The 17,757-nt window shown below is 43.8% G+C and overlaps 1 protein-coding gene across 1 annotated transcript; it reads right to left on the minus strand.

Annotated features, from left to right (window-relative positions):
• Nucleotides 1-16,371: 16,371 nt before the first annotated feature.
• LOC121007918 (taste receptor type 2 member 40-like) lies at nucleotides 16,372-17,334 on the minus strand. Its single transcript, XM_040440186.1, has one exon. The coding sequence runs from the start codon at nucleotides 17,332-17,334 to the stop codon at nucleotides 16,372-16,374; it is 963 nt and encodes a 320-aa protein (XP_040296120.1).
• Nucleotides 17,335-17,757: the final 423 nt, after the last annotated feature.

Genomic DNA, 17,757 nt, shown 5'->3' on the forward strand with positions numbered 1-17,757 from the left:
AAGCATTATCCGACTTGCTGGACGCCACGCCTCTTGAAACAGATACCAACTCCATCATCAAAACAGCAATTTACTTGGCCTTCTACGGATTCCTGAGACCCGGGAAATTCACTACAACCTCCACGACCCAAACCTCACCTTGTCTTCTTGTCTCCCACTTGTCGAAACACATGGATCACTACATTCTTGTCTTTACCTCACTCCAAGAATAGTCAGCACTTACCCGTCAACATTTCATATTACCCCACGCACAACAGATGGTGTCCAGTCAGGGTTCTGGATGCTTACAATCAGCGCCACAAGTTTCTACCCTCTCAACCGCTACTTCAACTACATGGTTCGGTACTCACCACCACCACCTTCATGACCCATGTCAGGTCATCCCTCACACAACTAGGCCTCAACGCAGCCAACTACTCAGGGCACTCCTTTCGCGTTGGAGCCACGTCCACGGCCTCCAGTGCCAACATCCTCACTCATGTCATCAGGAAATTGGGGCGCTGGAAGTCATCCGCTTACGCGCAATACATTCCCAATCCAACACAAGAGTTAAGAGTGGCATTCCAAAACATGTCGGGTTGAGCTATTGATATATCAATTGGCTACAATAAACTGGTTTATTTCCATTTTTGCCCTCTTCTTTCTCAGGCCTACCTCATCCTCGGTTTCAGCACACCACAACCGACTGCACTCATTCCCTGCTTTCCCAGGGCTCTTCACTGTACTACCGTAAGCCCCTTACACAAGTATTAAGGCAATTTGCCTGGATTTGTGGGAGGGGCTGAGGTCCGCCTCCAGCCTATTTAGGGCACTCCCCTTACCTGGCTCCTGCATCATTGAGGTCTGAGCTTTTGACCCTCCCACCACTCCACTCATTTACAACTCATTTCTTCCATATCTTTTCCTTGGGTGGGCCCTCTTCTTTCTCAGGCCTACCTCATCCTCGGTTTCGGCACACCATAACCGACTGCAATCATTCCCTGCTTTCCCAGGGCTCTTCACTGTACTACCGTAAGCCCCTTACACAAATATATATATATATTGATCAGCCTGGTTCGTTTATGACGTGGGAGTGTGTGATGTTATGTAGCAGCTGGGGGCTTACAGCTTGTGCAGGAAGTCCTTTGTTTCAGCTCTAGCATTCCGTCACACGACCCCACGATGATGTCATCACCCTCCTGTTGAAGAAGGAGGAGGGGGGCTGCTTTTGAGCTATAAAACCCAAAGCAGGACAGAGGTGCGCTCTCTTGGAATCTGGACTACAATCAGAGTCATATGGGATGGGAACAGCTCCCTGAAAGAAGAGTCAAGAGAGGCCACATGCGGCCACATGCTCCTGGAAATGGCTGAGTACCAACTATCCCCAGAATCCCCTGCTATATATTCCCCTGCTATATACTATATCCCCAGATTCCCCTGATCCCTGATTCCCCTACACTGTGTACCCCTATAGCCCTGCTCCCCTTGGTTTCCCCTCATACACCCTTACCCCTGTACCCTTGGTAATCATACCTAATCCCCCTGTGTTCCCCCAGGATCCCTCATATACCCCGCTACCCTGGTATTACCCCGGATACCCCTTCCGGCTGCCCTGTTTACCCCCGCTGCAGCAGTGTCTGTATTTACCCCTTGTAATTTCCCCGTAGGGATAGTATATGGTTAGGATTGGGTGGACTCCGGATAAAGTGTATGTATGTGTATTATTGTAATTATAGTTAGAAACTGGGGAGGAATTGGGACTGTGTTAGCGTAGTCAGAACCGTATTAGTGTGTTATAGTGTGTGTACTTATATTGTTGTCTGCTGCTATAAATATATATATCTATTCCATTGATATAGATATATATAATTATAAGCAAATATTAGACTGTGATGTATGTAAGTGTATTATTGTAAGTATAGCTAGTGTGTGGGGTGGAATATGGGATTGTGCTGTGTAGTGTAGTTAGGTTTGTATTGTGTTTATTGTAGTACCGTTTCTATACTGCGGTGTGTACTTCTATATGTATATATATTCATATCCATTGATCTATGAATATATATAGATATAGCGTATTGTTAGATTTGTATAATTGTATTGTGTAATAAATATTTCTTATTGTTCATAATACAGTGTATGGTGTTTTTACTAGTCGCCGCCCTAGTATAGTTATAGTAAGGCGCATGCAGCTAATTTAGTGATTAGTGTAAGGCAATCAGTAGCGATTTGTTGTTAAGTAAGGCATAAATAGGCGGAGCTATCATAAGACGACTCACGTCTATTTATGAATATTAATTATCGATATTTGCATAAATATCAATAATTAATATCCCCTTTAACAATGACCAACAGTAAAATTGTTATACGGTGACCGCCTAATGTACCTCCAGCCACATTATCAATTGTTCTTTTCTCTCCGGTGAATTAATAATTTTTGGGGCCTGTAGTCCACTGGCCTGCAGTAAAATTGATATCCAATGATCGTGTAATCTACCTCCATCCACATAGTTACTTGATATTTTATGTACTGTGAATGCATAATTTTGGGGGCCTGTAATCTAACTGGCCAACAGTAAAATTGTTATACGGTGACCGCCTAAGGTACCTCCAGTCCCATTATCAATTGATCTTTTCTGTACGGTGAATGCCTAATGTTTGAGGCCTGAAGTCCCCTGGCCTGCAGTAAAATTGATATCCAGTGACCGTGTAATCTACCTCCAGCCACATACTGTCACGGCTGAGGATGGGGGAAATCCTCAGCCGTGCGATGCCAGATGCTGTTGGCCTACTCGGCCAGGAGAACAGGATAGGGAGCAGGTCACCTCCTAACAGCGTCCCTACCCTGACCCTAACTCCTAACTGCATGGGCCGACCTTAAAGGTAGGAGGACCCATGCGCAGGAACCTCGGATCCCTAACTCACCCTCCGTCCGGTCCCTGCGCTAGGAGTCAGGGTAAGACGACCTACTCCTCCTAGACGCGGAGGAGCAGGAGTCTCACTGGCCAAGCTGTTGGGAAAAAGGGGAACACAAACAGCTTTACGGGTATGGCAGGCGAACTAGAAGTTCCACCAACCTGCCACAGCCTAGCTGACTGGATCCCTGTGCAACAGGAATCCAGAACCGTAAACTGCACAAAGTAACAAGGAAGGTCCCAACAGAACATCACATACACACTGGGAAGGAAGTTAACCCTTCCAGTACCACAGAAGGGAAAGACACATAAATGGGAAGTGCACACAATAAATACAACGTGCATAACATACACACACCTAACATAAAGGTTGCTAGGTGTGACCGCATGCCAGGGCAGCAAGCTGCCTAGCGACGCTCAGGCTGCTCTGCTGCAAAATACAACACTGGTTGCCCGCGGCAACCACAAGTGAGGCCACAGACAAGCGGCCCTCACCCGTGGTTGAACACCCATACAAAACCGCAGGCAACTGCATGCGGTAAAGGAGTCACGGCCATGCCCATGACCGTGACTCCTTTACCGCATGCAGTTGCCTGCGGTTTTGTATGGGTGTTCAACCACGGGTGAGGGCCGCTTGTCTGTGGCCTCACTTGTGGTTGCCGCGGGCAACCAGTGTTGTATTTTGCAGCAGAGCAGCCTGAGCGTCGCTAGGCAGCTTGCTGCCCTGGCATGCGGTCACACCTAGCAACCTTTATGTTAGGTGTGTGTATGTTATGCACGTTGTATTTATTGTGTGCACTTCCCATTTATGTGTCTTTCCCTTCTGTGGTACTGGAAGGGTTAACTTCCTTCCCAGTGTGTGTGTGATGTCACTGGGTGTGTCCAACTCTTGGGTGTGGCCACTTGGGCCTATATAGACCCTCTCTCTAGCAGGGCTCAGTAGGTTGCTTCAGTCTTGCTAGCTGAAGCAGCCTCCTGTGTTTTCCATCCGCCTGTGAGAGCCACCACTGTGGTCATAGTTTATGTTTATGTCTTCTTGTATGTCATGTTGTATGTGATGTTCTGTTGGGACCTTCCTTGTTACTTTGTGCAGTTTACGGTTCTGGATTCCTGTTGCACAGGGATCCAGTCAGCTAGGCTGTGGCAGGTTGGTGGAACTTCTAGTTCGCCTGCCATACCCGTAAAGCTGTTTGTGTTCCCCTTTTTCCCAACAGCTTGGCCAGTGAGACTCCTGCTCCTCCGCGTCTAGGAGGAGTAGGTCGTCTTACCCTGACTCCTAGCGCAGGGACCGGACGGAGGGTGAGTTAGGGATCCGAGGTTCCTGCGCATGGGTCCTCCTACCTTTAAGGTCGGCCCATGCAGTTAGGAGTTAGGGTCAGGGTAGGGACGCTGTTAGGAGGTGACCTGCTCCCTATCCTGTTCTCCTGGCCGAGTAGGCCAACAGCATCTGGCATCGCACGGCTGAGGATTTCCCCCATCCTCAGCCGTGACACATACTTACTTGATCTTTTCTGTACGGTTAATGTCTAATTGTTGGGGCCTCAGAGGAATTCAACACCTGTGACGACCATGTGTTATTGAATTTCACCTATTATCATTTGGGGTTTAATAAAGAGGGGGGATTTTGTTAGCCATGTTTTTAATCCAATTTAATATTTTCAGTTCTTTTAAACATATGTATTTGACATGTATTTGTACGGGCCTACAGTACAATTTTTATGAAGCGACGCCTAATGTACCTCCAGCCACATAGTCACTTGATCTTTTCAGTCCGGTGAATGCCTAATGTTTGGGGCCTGTAGTCCAGTGGCCTACAGTAAAATTTGTATCCATTGACCGCATAATGTACCTCGAGCCACATAATCAGAATTTCTTTTATGTCAAGTGAATGCCAAAGGCCCGTACTCCCGTGGCCTAAAATAAAACTTTTCTAGGCTCCAGCAGGTCACATTTCTGAGAATTTCCCTTTAATACGCATAAAAATGGCCCCTGATTAAGATACATATTTTTTTAGGGAATTTTTGTCATTGATCCCCCTCTAGGATGTCACTGTCCATGTTGTGGGACTATTTGTGCACTTCTACTAAGTATTTGGTGGCTGCAAATATGTTTTTTCAGGTTCACCTGCCATTAATATGAATGGGGCCTGCCGCGAACTTGCGGTTTGCTAACATTTGATCTCGCTCACGCAATCGCGTTTGCAAATCGTTCCGGCTGATGTTCGTCCATCACTATCTGTGATATTAACATCAGAGGTTTTCCACATGAAATGCTTAATCATTTCTGAACATTATTAATCACTGTCTGAACATTGAGTATACAACAAGTGAAGAGATGTTTAGGGCTGAAGGATCTTCTCGGTTACAGAGAGTTTGCTAGATTATATAATGATGTAAATGGGTAACTTAACCTCAATGGATATTTGCATCTGTCCCAGTCTAATAATTGACCTGTTTGCTTTCTTGGGACACACAACTCTTGGCGCTATGACTCCTGCAGAACTGGTCGGCGTGACTGCTGTAAGCATTGAATATGTGGTTGGAATAGCCTTGACTATGCACATCCTGCTTGTTTACACAGGAAACCTAAAAAGTGGACTCTCACTGGGCCTGTCTGATAAGATCCACCTCATGAAGGCTTTGGTCAATATTTCTTTGCATGTGACAATGGCTGCACAAAACATAATATATATCTCTTGGCCCCATCTGTATTTTATGAATGAAGTTTTTCTTTGGATTATAATGATTACGTTCTTTCTAGTTATCTATACTTACTGGCTGACGGCTTTGCTCTGTGTCTACTACTGCACCAATATCACCAGCTCTGGTCACCACAGCATTGTATGGCTGAAGAGGAATCTCTCATCTTACCTCCTCCATATTCTTCTTGTATTAGGACTTGGCTCATTTATTATGAGTATTCCAGCGTTTTGGTTTTGTAAAATAAATTCTACTGGGAACAGCACAGATCCATCCATGGTTTTCAGAGGAACTTTCCTTCATGATGTCACATACAGAACAACCTCCACCATCCTGGGCTGCCTCCTACCCTTCACTATAGCTCTCGTCTCCACTACATTCGCCGCATGGTCTCTCATAAATCACATGAGGAGAATGAAACAGAATAATTGGGGGGTTAGTAAATTCCAAACCCAGATTAACGCTACGAGAACCATGGTCCTGTTCCTTCTCATTTCTGTCATCTACAGTATAACACAAATTTTATTTTTTACCATCCCAGCGAGCACCCCTGAAGTTGTGGCGATCATGATCTTGTTTGTTCTGGTATCCTACCCAATATCAGAAGCCATCATCATCATCCAAAGCAGCAGCAAGCTGAGGAAGACCCTTCTTGGGAAGATCTTTGGTAGGAAAAGAAGGAACAGTGAGACTGAGACCTAAACGGTAACAAATCAATGAGGAACATTATACAGAGACTAAAATATAATGGATGACAAATCCTCCCCAGTTTCTTCATTACTCATTGACGACCTGGTGACCAATGGGGAATTTATAGTCCTCTTTGTGTTTCTTAGGGCTCATTCACATGGCCGTATGAACAGATACACACACGTTTCGCAATTTTGCGGAAGGTCTGCGGATCCATTAATTTCTATGGGCCATCAAAAGATGTGGACAGCACACCGTGTGCTGTCCCCATCCGTTATTCCATACCGCGGCCCTGCGGGAAAGATAGAACATGTCCTATTCTTCTCCACAATCGCGGACAAGAATAGGCATTTTCTATTATGGTTGCGGCCATGTGGGGTCCGCAAATTGCCGAACGCACATGGCCGGAATCCGTGTTTTGGGGATCCGCAAAGCACTACGGCCATCTGAATGGGCCCTTAGGGTGAGTACTGGGTTACGGGGATACATAGACCTGGTAACTTAAGAAAATTACTATGTAGTTATTCTCTTGTTGTAATTTTGAAATCAATTAAAAACAATAAAAAATTATGAAGATTCCCCTATCATATAATTTTTGAGTTTATAGATACAGCAAAGCAAAACTGAACTTTCTGTCTTTGTAGCCACTTTAATTCTGTGTTATGTTATTTATTAGGGTGTTTTGTAGGTTTGCGTCCTGTGATGAGCATGATGAATGTAATGCTGAATTTAATAAAAATAAAAAAATTACCTGCAGTACAAAAAATGACACTGTAAATATGGCCAACTGCACTGCAATCTGCTATCAATATTTAGAACAGTCGCCTTTTTTAAATAAACCATATAAATAGTTATGAGCAAAGTACTGAAAAATTCCATTTGGCTGCTTCGCCAAATTAAAAAAAATAAAAAATTTCTTTGTGATGAATTACTTCGTCACCTAGCTCAACATACACGTGCATGGCTGGTACAGCCATTTTGGAGGAGTAATGAGGGCTTGGGACTCCCCACCTTGGCTAAGCTAGTGGGACACTGCACCATTAGTTCTCTGAAAGGTGCAAGAGTCAACCACATGGAAATGGAGGGACTGTAGTTCTAGCAACTTGGCCAGGAGCACGTTCAGCTTCTGCGCCGTTGGATGAGTGCACGCATACTGCTGTCTTTCTGCAATCACCTAGGTGATCGGTTGCTGGTAAAATGAGTGACAAGGAGTTAGGAGGAGGAGACGGAGCATCAGGACTGGTAGAGGATGGGAAGGAAACACAGCTCCCTTCTGCTGAGGTAGTGGATCCTTGACTGCTGGAAAAGGGTTGTGGGCCACTTGGAGATGCATCAGGCTGTACCGCAACATTAGTGCCATGGTTTTGCCAGGCCACTTTATGGTGACGCTCTATGTGTTGACACAGGGCCATGGTGCCAACATTCTCACCCTGGCCACGCATCACCTTCTGCCACATATTCTACACACGGCCATGCTGACGTCCCCGGTAACTTGATAAAAATTTTCCTCACAGGTGGGCATTTGCTACCCACCACTGCACGTTGACTGCCTGCTGCTTCATCTATGAACCCCTGCACCGCTAGTTGTTTCTGGACAGGTAGGCTCCTGAGTAGCAGACGATCTACCCATGACATGTTTGGCTCCAGATCTCACACTGCTGCCACCTTGCTGACTCACGGCCACATTCGCCACTTGCTGGCTTAGCTGCTATCTCATGCACAAGCTGTCATCCTCACCCCCTGATGATGATGATTAGAGATGAGTGAATCGAAGTTGACAGAGTGGAATTCGATCCGAATTTTCAGGAAAAATTTGATTCGCACCGAAGCCGAATTTCCTCGCGCTTCGTGTTAACGAATCACATTTTTTCCTAAAATGGCTGCTGCACGTGTGAGGACATGGAGAAAGAAACTATGGTAAGTCAGGATCACCCATAATTCCATGCATGCATGCAGCCAATCAGCAGCCAGCCAGCCCTGTGATGTCACAGCCCTACAAATAGCGGCAGCCATCTTAGATTCTGCCATTTTCCAGTGTGTTTAGTGCAAGAATAGACGTCAGCAGATGCTAGGGACAGTGTTAGAAAAAACTTAATTGGGCTGAAAAAGCGATTTACAAGTGCAGGCAAGATTATTCAAGGTGTAGGGAAAGGATAGGGAGGAATCATTGCACAGTATTTCTGTAGAACAGGGTTCAGTAGGGGAGGCTACAGCCTGGGGAATAGGAACAATCCTATTACACCTTGCTGCACTGACTGTGGACCCACACTGCCATTATACAGCTCTGTAATTAGAGCAAATCGTTCTTATTATTGGGGTTTAAGTGCTGTTTGATACAGACATTAACAGGGGTTATTACAAGGAAATATTTCTGCGTCTTATTTGCCCTTCTGTAGTGCAGTTATACTGTATGTTCTAAAGCATTTTTTGGCTTGTATTGGTGGGAAAAAAGGGCTTATTAGCCGTTGTGTGGTGAAGTGCTAAAATTACAGCCGTTTTTGTTGTGTATTAGTGGCAAAACTAAAATATATTTGCCGGTCAGCAGTGCAGTTATCTGTTATAAAGCGTTTTGTGGCATGTATTAGCGGAAAAAGAAAAAATATATTTTCCGTTCAGCGGTGCAGTTATCTGTTCTAAAGTCTTTTGTGGCGTGTATTAGTGGAAAAAATATATATATATTTGCCGGTCAGTGGTGCAGTTATATGTTCTAAAGCCCTTTGTGGTGTGTATTAGCGAAAATGAAAAAAATATATTTGCTGGTCAGCGGTGCAGTTATATGTTTTAAAGCCACTTTTGCTGTTTATTAGTGGCAAAATAATAATATATTTGCCGTTCACCGGTGCAGTTATATGTTTTAGCCACTTTTGCCCTGTATTAGTGGCAAAACAAAAATATATTTGCCGTTCAGCGGTGCAGTTATCTGTTCTAAAGCCTTTTGTGGCGTGTATTAGCGGAAAAAGTAAAATATATATTTGCTGGTCAGCGGTGCAGTTATATGTTCTACAGCCTTTTGTGGCTTGTATTAGTGGAAAAAGAAATATATATTTGCCGTTCAGCAGTGCAGTTATCTATTGTTAAGCCTTTTGTGGCGTGTATTAGTGGCAAAATAAATATATATTTGCCGTTCAGCGTTGCACTTATATGTTGAAAAGCCTTGTGTAGTGGAAAAGTGGAAAAAAATAAGGTCCTATTTGCCGTTCAGCGTTGCACTTATATGTGATAAAGCCAATTTTTTGGGTATGGACCGAATTACGTGGTGGTGAAATTTTTTATGTGAAAAAGGCTTTTTTGGGGAAAATTGATAGGTGATTGTAGACCTCCTTTTGCTGTATGGACCGAATTACATCGTTGTAGGTCCTGCAGTAAACATAATGAATACGCTGATGACAGCACACCAGCAGACTTTGCCTTTATGCTAGAAAAGGTAAGGTTAGTGGCTCACTCAACCGACCCACGAATGGACAGGTGCACTCCCCTCAGAACTCCCAATGCTGATGGAAGTATTTGTGAAAAAATGTAAATGAATCAACGGGGGGCACTCGTTATTTGTCAATAATATGAACTGCTATATAAAAGAACAATTTATTGGTAAATACAGTATATATAAGATATAAAATATAAAATATATAAAATCATACGTGTCATATATGGATATATTAGGATGTTCAGACAAGCAGCGTTTAAATCTACTGCTTATCATTTCCACACTGGTATATCCAAATATATAGAGCCGCATACAGTCGTTCCTGATGTAGTCTATTTATATTCCACGTATGATTTTATATATTGTATATCTTATATATATTTACCAATAAATTGTTATTTAATATAGCAGTCCATATAATTGCCAAATAATGAGTGCCCCCCATTGATTCATTTCAATTTTTTCCCAAAGAGTTTGCCTTTACCATCTATTCACAATTAAATCAAGCAGCTTCAGTAAGTTGAAAATATTCATGTGTTTTTATCTGCTCCGTTTGCATTCGATTTCCAGAGCACACAAGACATGGTTGGAGAGCCTCTGCTTTGGAGTCCAAGTCCAATTCCACTATGTGGAACAGGCTTTTTTTGGGGGAAAATTTATAGGTGATTGTGCACTTTGTTCTGTATGAAGCGAATTCCATTATCCTATTATTGGTGATATTTTTTTTATATTAAACAGGCTTTTTTGGGGGGGAAATTTATGGGTAATTGTACACTTTGTTCTGTAAGAACCGAATTTCATTATCCTTTTATTGTTTAAATTTTTTATATAAAACAGGCTTTTTTGGGAAAATTGATGGGTGATTGTAGACCTACTTTTGCTGTATGGACCGAATTACGTTGTCGTGGGTCCTGCAGTAAACATAATGAAGACGCTGATGACAACACACCAGCAGACTTTGCCTTTACTATCTATTTAAAATTAAATCAAGCAGCTTCAGTAAGTTGAAAATATTCATGTGTTTTTATCTGCTCTGTCTGCATTCAATCTCCACAGCACACAAGACATGACAGAAGAGCCTTTGCTTTGGAGTCCAAGTCCAGTTTCTTAAGATCAGGAGTTCCATCAGAATTGTGCGCAACATTCCAGCTCCCTGTGCAAAGCCACAACAAAAGGACTCTGTAGGCATACACATCAGAGGAAGCTGAAGCTGGTTGCCCCAATTTTAATTCATTAGCAGTAAACAGCAGGAAGCAAATAGAGGTGGCTGAACTCTGCTGATCTGTATCTCTTGTGAAGTCAATTTCTCCCACTATGCCCCATTTGCGATTTACAGCAAATACATTATTTTCATGTAGAGATCCAAGAATTATGTTGGAGGCATGTAGTGTATGCAAGCCATGTGCGTGCCCTATCATCACTCTCACACTTTTCTGCACCTGGTTTGCCTGGGCAAACAGAGTCACACAGGGGAGGAACTGCTTTGTGTCCTTCAGCAAGAAATAGAATCCTGGCTTTCTCAGCGACAACTCAAAATTGGAACCATGGTGACCGACAACGGGAAGAGCAAGGTGTCGAAGCTGCGTCAAGGAGGGCTGAGTAATGCGCCCTGCATGGCACATGTGTTCCATCTGGTTGTCAAGCGGTTCCTAAAGTCTTCCACCTATCTGCAAGACATCCTAAAAATGGCCAGGAAACTTTACATGCACTTCAGCCACTCGTACACAGCAAAGCACACCCTCCTTGAGCTGTAGCGGCAGAACGGCATCCCCCCACATAGGCTGATATGCGACGTTTCCACCAGCTGGAATTCCACCCTCCATATGTTGGACCGACTATAGGAACAGAGAAAGGCCATAAACGATTTCTTGACGATCCAAGTGAACAGGAGTAACTTCGATGTCAGCCAGTGGCAGCTCAGGCATTTGCTCAGGTCCTTTGAGGATGCCACGTTATTTGTCAGTCGCCAGGACTACGGAATGAACAACGTCATTCCACTGCTTCATGTCGTGAAACAGATGCTGTTAAATATGGCTGGTCAGGGGACTAGAGACGTGGCGCCTAGAAAGATGGCGGCAGAGTTTGATACATTTGTCTGTCAAGATCTCTGTTTACAGGCAGTGAACGGTAACATCATGTATCGCAAGGATATGCAAACACCTACCAATGGGTGTTAACCCGCAGAAGGAGCAGTCGTTTTCACAACTCGAGGTATCCTCCCGGAAGCTTGAACTCTGCACGTCAATGGTCTGCATTGCAAAGCTTGTCTAAAAGAAAAATCCTGCAGTGCACTCCCTTGGAGGAAACTCTTGATCCAGCACAGGCTGCTTTGCTCCTTCAAAAACAATGGATTCTGTACAGCGTGATTTCTCATACACCAGACTAAAAGAGTATTCCAAGCACCTGTCTGCCCACATAGCTGCCGAGAAGCAGAACGGTCTTGCCATTGAAGTGGGCTCAGAGCTGAACCTAAAAGCTGAATTTTCCTGTTTACCTGGACTCAAAGGAAAGGACAGAGATCCACTGGCTGTGCTCATACAGATTTCATTCAAGCCTCCACTCACCAAGGCAAGCACAGGGGACCAGATTTTGTGGACAGGTTGGTTCTGAGGGACGTACACAGAGGACGATCTATTGGAGGTGTTAACAGAGACATTTACTTCCCTCCCGCTCTTCCTGTATAACGGCTCCGAGGCGCTCACAGCTATCGTAGGGACGTGGTTACAAAGAAACTTTGACTGTTGTTTCGGTAAGCTGGTAATCAGTTCTCAGGACCTTACGTGGCTAGCAGCGATGTGGACTGTGTTTGACGTGTCTGGATCAGTGTTGGCCACAGAGCGTGTTTTTTCTGTGCCCGTCGAACCTTGCCTGGACATTTCTTAAGCCATCCATGCAGAGGACTTTAAGACTTTATGGAATGATATTCATAAATCAAAGGACGAGGTCACGTTGGAGGAAGTGGACAATTTATTTCAATGTCTTTATTCACATTTTTTCTAACACTTTAGAATCCACTTATGAGCAACCCAGCTCGTCAAAGTGACGGCATCTGTGGCATCAGCGCATTCTGAAGGAAAAGGGAAGTTCCTCAGTAAGGACTACCAGTGTTGGACTGGAGAACCTAGGGCCCACCAGTAAAATTTATTATGGGGGCCCACCATACGGATGCATCCAAAAATACTAAAAACATGTTTTTTATATGCTAAAAAAAGTTTTTTATATGAACATAGGCTGGTTGAGGTGCTGTACATTGAATATATGTATGTAGTGCAGTAAGTCTAATGTGTTATGTGCCACTTGTGCAGGAGGTGGGAGACTAGGGGCCCACCTTGCTCAGGGGCTCACCAGGGGATTACCCTGTATCCCTGTGGGCCAGTCCGAGCCTGAGGACTACCTAATCCGAGTGCTGGGATTCATCACGGAGCTGACCATCAATAACATCCAGTATTAAACACATGGACGACTCTCATCTCGGACCATTTCCACAATGTTCGGGAGCCCCCGGACGTCTTACATGTCTTACACATGATCCCTGCAGTGCTTACTACATGTTATACTGCTTCTTACCATTCTGATACAGTGGCTGTGAGACCTGCACATACTAAGGCGTATTTTAAATAAGTGGGTACAAAACACAGAAGACATGCAAATATTCCGTTCATGTGTCATCTCTGTTTTGGATCCACTCCTGTTTTTTTTTGGCATTAGCAAAATTGATGGATTACTGACCAAATGCTGACCGAGTGAAGGCAGAAGGATCTGTTTTTTGGGGGTTATTGTTCTGACGAATCAGAGGAAGGGCAAAATAATCAGTGACGTCAACACAAACTTACTGCTGACCCCCTCTCCACTCTGTCGGGGGGGTTCTATTTGTATAAGAGTTTAATAGAACAGGTTCTGTAGACATCTATGTGGAATCAGCTGACAGCGGTGTAAAAGGAGTGCGCTTCTTCTTGGCGGTAACATTGACCTGTAAGTTCACACTGGAGTTATTTGGTCAGTTTTGGCCCCGTGACGGCCCCAATAAGTAAAGTGTGCAGTGATTGTAAGAGCGACGCCTGTCATCTGCATGTCATACGGACTCACTATTATTTCACTACCACAGCAGACTCCCTATGTGTGTTACTACAAGGCACAGTGTTCTACATCACTATAAAGGTTCTCTGCAGCCCGGAAATAGCAATTTTTTAACGCGATTAAATTCGGAACAAACCAATTGAATTTTTGAAATATTCGCTCATCTCTAATGATGATGATGAAGCCCCCTCTTAACCCAGCTCGCACATGAAATCAGCTACATCATCATCCACTACTGTCTGCATATCACTGATGTCACCCTCACCCGTCCCATGGCCGCATGCCTGACCGCTCGGAACACCTGCTCCCACTCGACTCATTGTTGCTACTTGCCCACCTACAGGAGGAAGCAGTGGACCTCTCCTCCAAATCTTGGCTGGGCAGTAGCTGCTGACTGTCCTCAATAAGTTCCTCCTCGCTGAAAAGTGGAGCATAGCCGACAGCATACAATACTTCCTGAGCAGAAAGAACAAGCAATCAAAGAGGCAGGTTCACGGCAGGTGGGGGTACAGAGCTTGTTCCTTGGCCATGCCAACTAGGCTTGGTGTCAGAGGAACCCACCGTCTCCTAGCTGTGGGTGTCTGATATTAGTTGAGATTATGTTGAGGACAAAGTCAACCAGGACAGTTGGGTTGCTGGTCAAAACACGACCGCTGGATGACACTAGCAGCTCTGGCCTGTCACTGCGACTGCTGCTACCACCCCCTCCACTTCTTCTGCTGCTACTTCTGCCAGCTCCAAAAATATTTTTGCCACTTTCCCTTGGAAGGCCCTGGAACTTGTCTGTCAGACATACTGTATGGTAACAGTAACTGTAAGTGTAAAATAGCAGTAGTATTAGACCACTTTTTTACTCCAATTAGAGAATCAAGGCCTAATGGAATCACCCGAAAATCTGTAGTATTACAAAGTCATTTCACCTGAATTACAGCATCAAGGCTTAATGGAATTACTTTGCTACAAACAATGTGAACACCCCAAAATGATTAGGATCAGACCACTTTGTCACCCCAGTTATAGAAACAAGGCCTAATGAAATTACCTATGTATAAAACATTGTGAACACCCCTAAATCAATAGTATTAGAACACTATTACACCCCAATTACTGAAACAAGGCCCAATAGAATTACTTATCTATAACACAAGGTGTAAAACTAAATACATGTGGACATGACAATAGCAGTAGCATTAGACCACTTTTTAAACCTAATTAGTGCATCAAGGTGTAATAGAATTGCTTATCTATTAACCAAGGGGACCCTGTGCTCTCCTTATGCTCTCCCTATAGTGTGGATAAAGTCTCCCTATGATCTCCCTACACTGTCCCTTTGTTGTTCCTGAACTGTTCCAAACTAAAATTTTACAAATAAAGTCTTTCCTAATCACTGTCCCTGCACTAAGTTCACAGTAAAATGGTGGAGACCGGGTAGGATGAGGCTTCTTATAGGTCTGTGACATCACAGGGACTAGCTATCTGCTGATTGGCTGGCTGCATGGCATTATGGGTGATCCCTCATTCCCAGGCTTCTTACTTTCACTTTGTAACATGTGCAGCAGTCGTTTTAGAAAAAATCCAATCCGATACCACGAATCACCAGAAAATTCAGATTTGCAACAAATCAAATTTTTCCTGAAATTCAGATCGAATTCCACTTCATCAACTTCGATTCCCTCAACACTAATGACAACCTCAAAAAGTTTTAAGAGTCTTGTAGTTTTTTTTTCCAATTTCTTTTTTAAAGCACACCCATTTACACTGCATTTTGCTTGAAATATATTTACTTTATTAGGATTTTATGTCACATAAAAGAGAAAGAAGATGGGACATCAGCACCTGGGTCCATCCAAGACATTATGCAAATTTGTTTAAAAAAGACAGTTATAATAACCATCATTTATTACCTACCCCATCCAATGTTACCTCCACCTTCCCCTTAACACGAGGGTCTGCAGCTGCTTGGCTACCTTAAAGGGGTTATCCATCCCCTATAATGACCCACCAATGCCCAGGCACCTCATATAGATTATACTCCCCCTGCTCCCTGGCACCCGAGTCACTCCTAATCCCCGCACAGCCACCGCTGCATATCCCAGTCTTGTGGATCAAAACATCCGGCGACGGGGGGAGATAAGGCAGGGTTCAGCCAATAGCAGGCCGCGTTGGGGACGAGCCTCCTTAGCATCGTTGGGGAAACTAGGGAGGCTTGTCCCCGTCCTAGCCTGCTATTGGCTGACCACCACCCCAACCCCCCCGTCGCCGCATGTTTTGCTCCGCGTAATAGGGAGATGCAGCTGCTGCCATGAGGGGATCAGGAGCAATGCAGGTGCTGGGGAGTGGGGTAAGTATAAATTATATGAAGTGCCTGGGCATTGCGGGGGAGGATAACCCCTTTAATTCCTACCATATAAACTCGCAGATGTCCATTTAAAACCTGGGGCTCTAACTTTGATGGAATTGATGGCAATATTTTCTCCATTTATCTCTTTTTGCTTTTTGTACTGTTCAAACATGTGACATGTCTACAAAACTCCTTGGAAGTATCTAATAATCTGATAAGACAATGTGAACTGAAATATATCTACATATCTTAGACAATCCCACCAGATCCTGAGTCTAATGGTGGGGAACTACAAAATATCTTATCAAACACCAGTCTTAGCTTTGAATTACCAAGTATGAATACCATGGACATTGCTGGAGAAGTGGACAATGCAACCCACACGGTGATCCAGTAATAAATGCTCATATTATAAGAAGAAAAGAATGACATCATCAAGATATACGTCACATAAAATGTAATGTAGATGAGAAGAAGAGACACCACAGTCTGAGCAGCCCTCCGATGAGTCCTCATCCGAAAATACTCTTCACTAGACATAGTCTTCTTCATCCGATAAGTGTGTCTACAGAGGGACCAAACTATACAGATTGTGGACACAAGGACAATGACAAAGCAGGAATTGCTACTAAAGCCAAGAACAAAAACATTATACATACTGTTTATGTGAAAGGAAACTACTGGACGGGTCTGATTGTGTGATGTGGAGTTGAGAGGTAAGGACCTAAAGATGGTCCACGCTAGGGGCAGAGAGCTGGAGAAAGCCACAACCTCAGAGAACACAATGAGCCATGGGACTGCCACATCAATTGTCAGCTTGAGTTTGACAAGATAGGAAGACTTAAAATGAATAATCTTGGCAAAGAAATAAAGACAGAGCCAAGCAGTGAGCCACGAGCTGGAGACAGTCATGAACAGCATCATAGTAAAAACTATGGGAAATACGTAATCCATGAAAAAGAACTGTGGCCAAAAGTATGTAAAGAAAATGTAGTTCCAAAAACTGTAGGATAATCCAGTATTGGTGATGCTGAGGGCCACCAAGATCTGGTCAACTGGGTTGAGGAGTTTGCCCTTCAACCAGTCCATGATGTTCACAGTTACAATGAATCCATTGCACAGAATAGAGGCAATAATCAATATGGTGACCACTGACAGGTAGAAGTCCAGAGGATTCATGATATCCTGAGTATCGTGATCATTGAAGGCCATTGTTCTTTACTTCATGTAATTGATTGATGAAATAAGGATGATAATTTCTCTACAGGTTCCTGCTTCTACTGTAGATGCTGTGAAAGTCCAGGTCTTCAGCTGGTGTAGATTATGTGTCCTTGGGGCACACATTTGAATAGATGCAAACAAATTTCTTTACTTCATTATATTTCACTGTATTTAACCAATTGGATCTTCTGGAAAAAAAAAAGGTTTAAAACCATGAGCAAAAATATTCTGTGTGCTTCCTCACCCTAAGTAGCAGCTCAATAGTATTGTGATAACTATGATTCAATTACATTAAATTGCTGCAAATGTAAAAAATATTGTCAATCAGATGTTAAAATGTTAACCTGGACTCATGAATGATCAAGAACTTTCTGATCAAGAGCATGTTTATTGGCTCTACAGATCATGTCACCT

Source organism: Bufo bufo, chromosome 7 (genome assembly GCF_905171765.1).
Source record: "Bufo bufo chromosome 7, aBufBuf1.1, whole genome shotgun sequence".
NCBI lineage: Eukaryota > Metazoa > Chordata > Amphibia > Anura > Bufonidae > Bufo > Bufo bufo.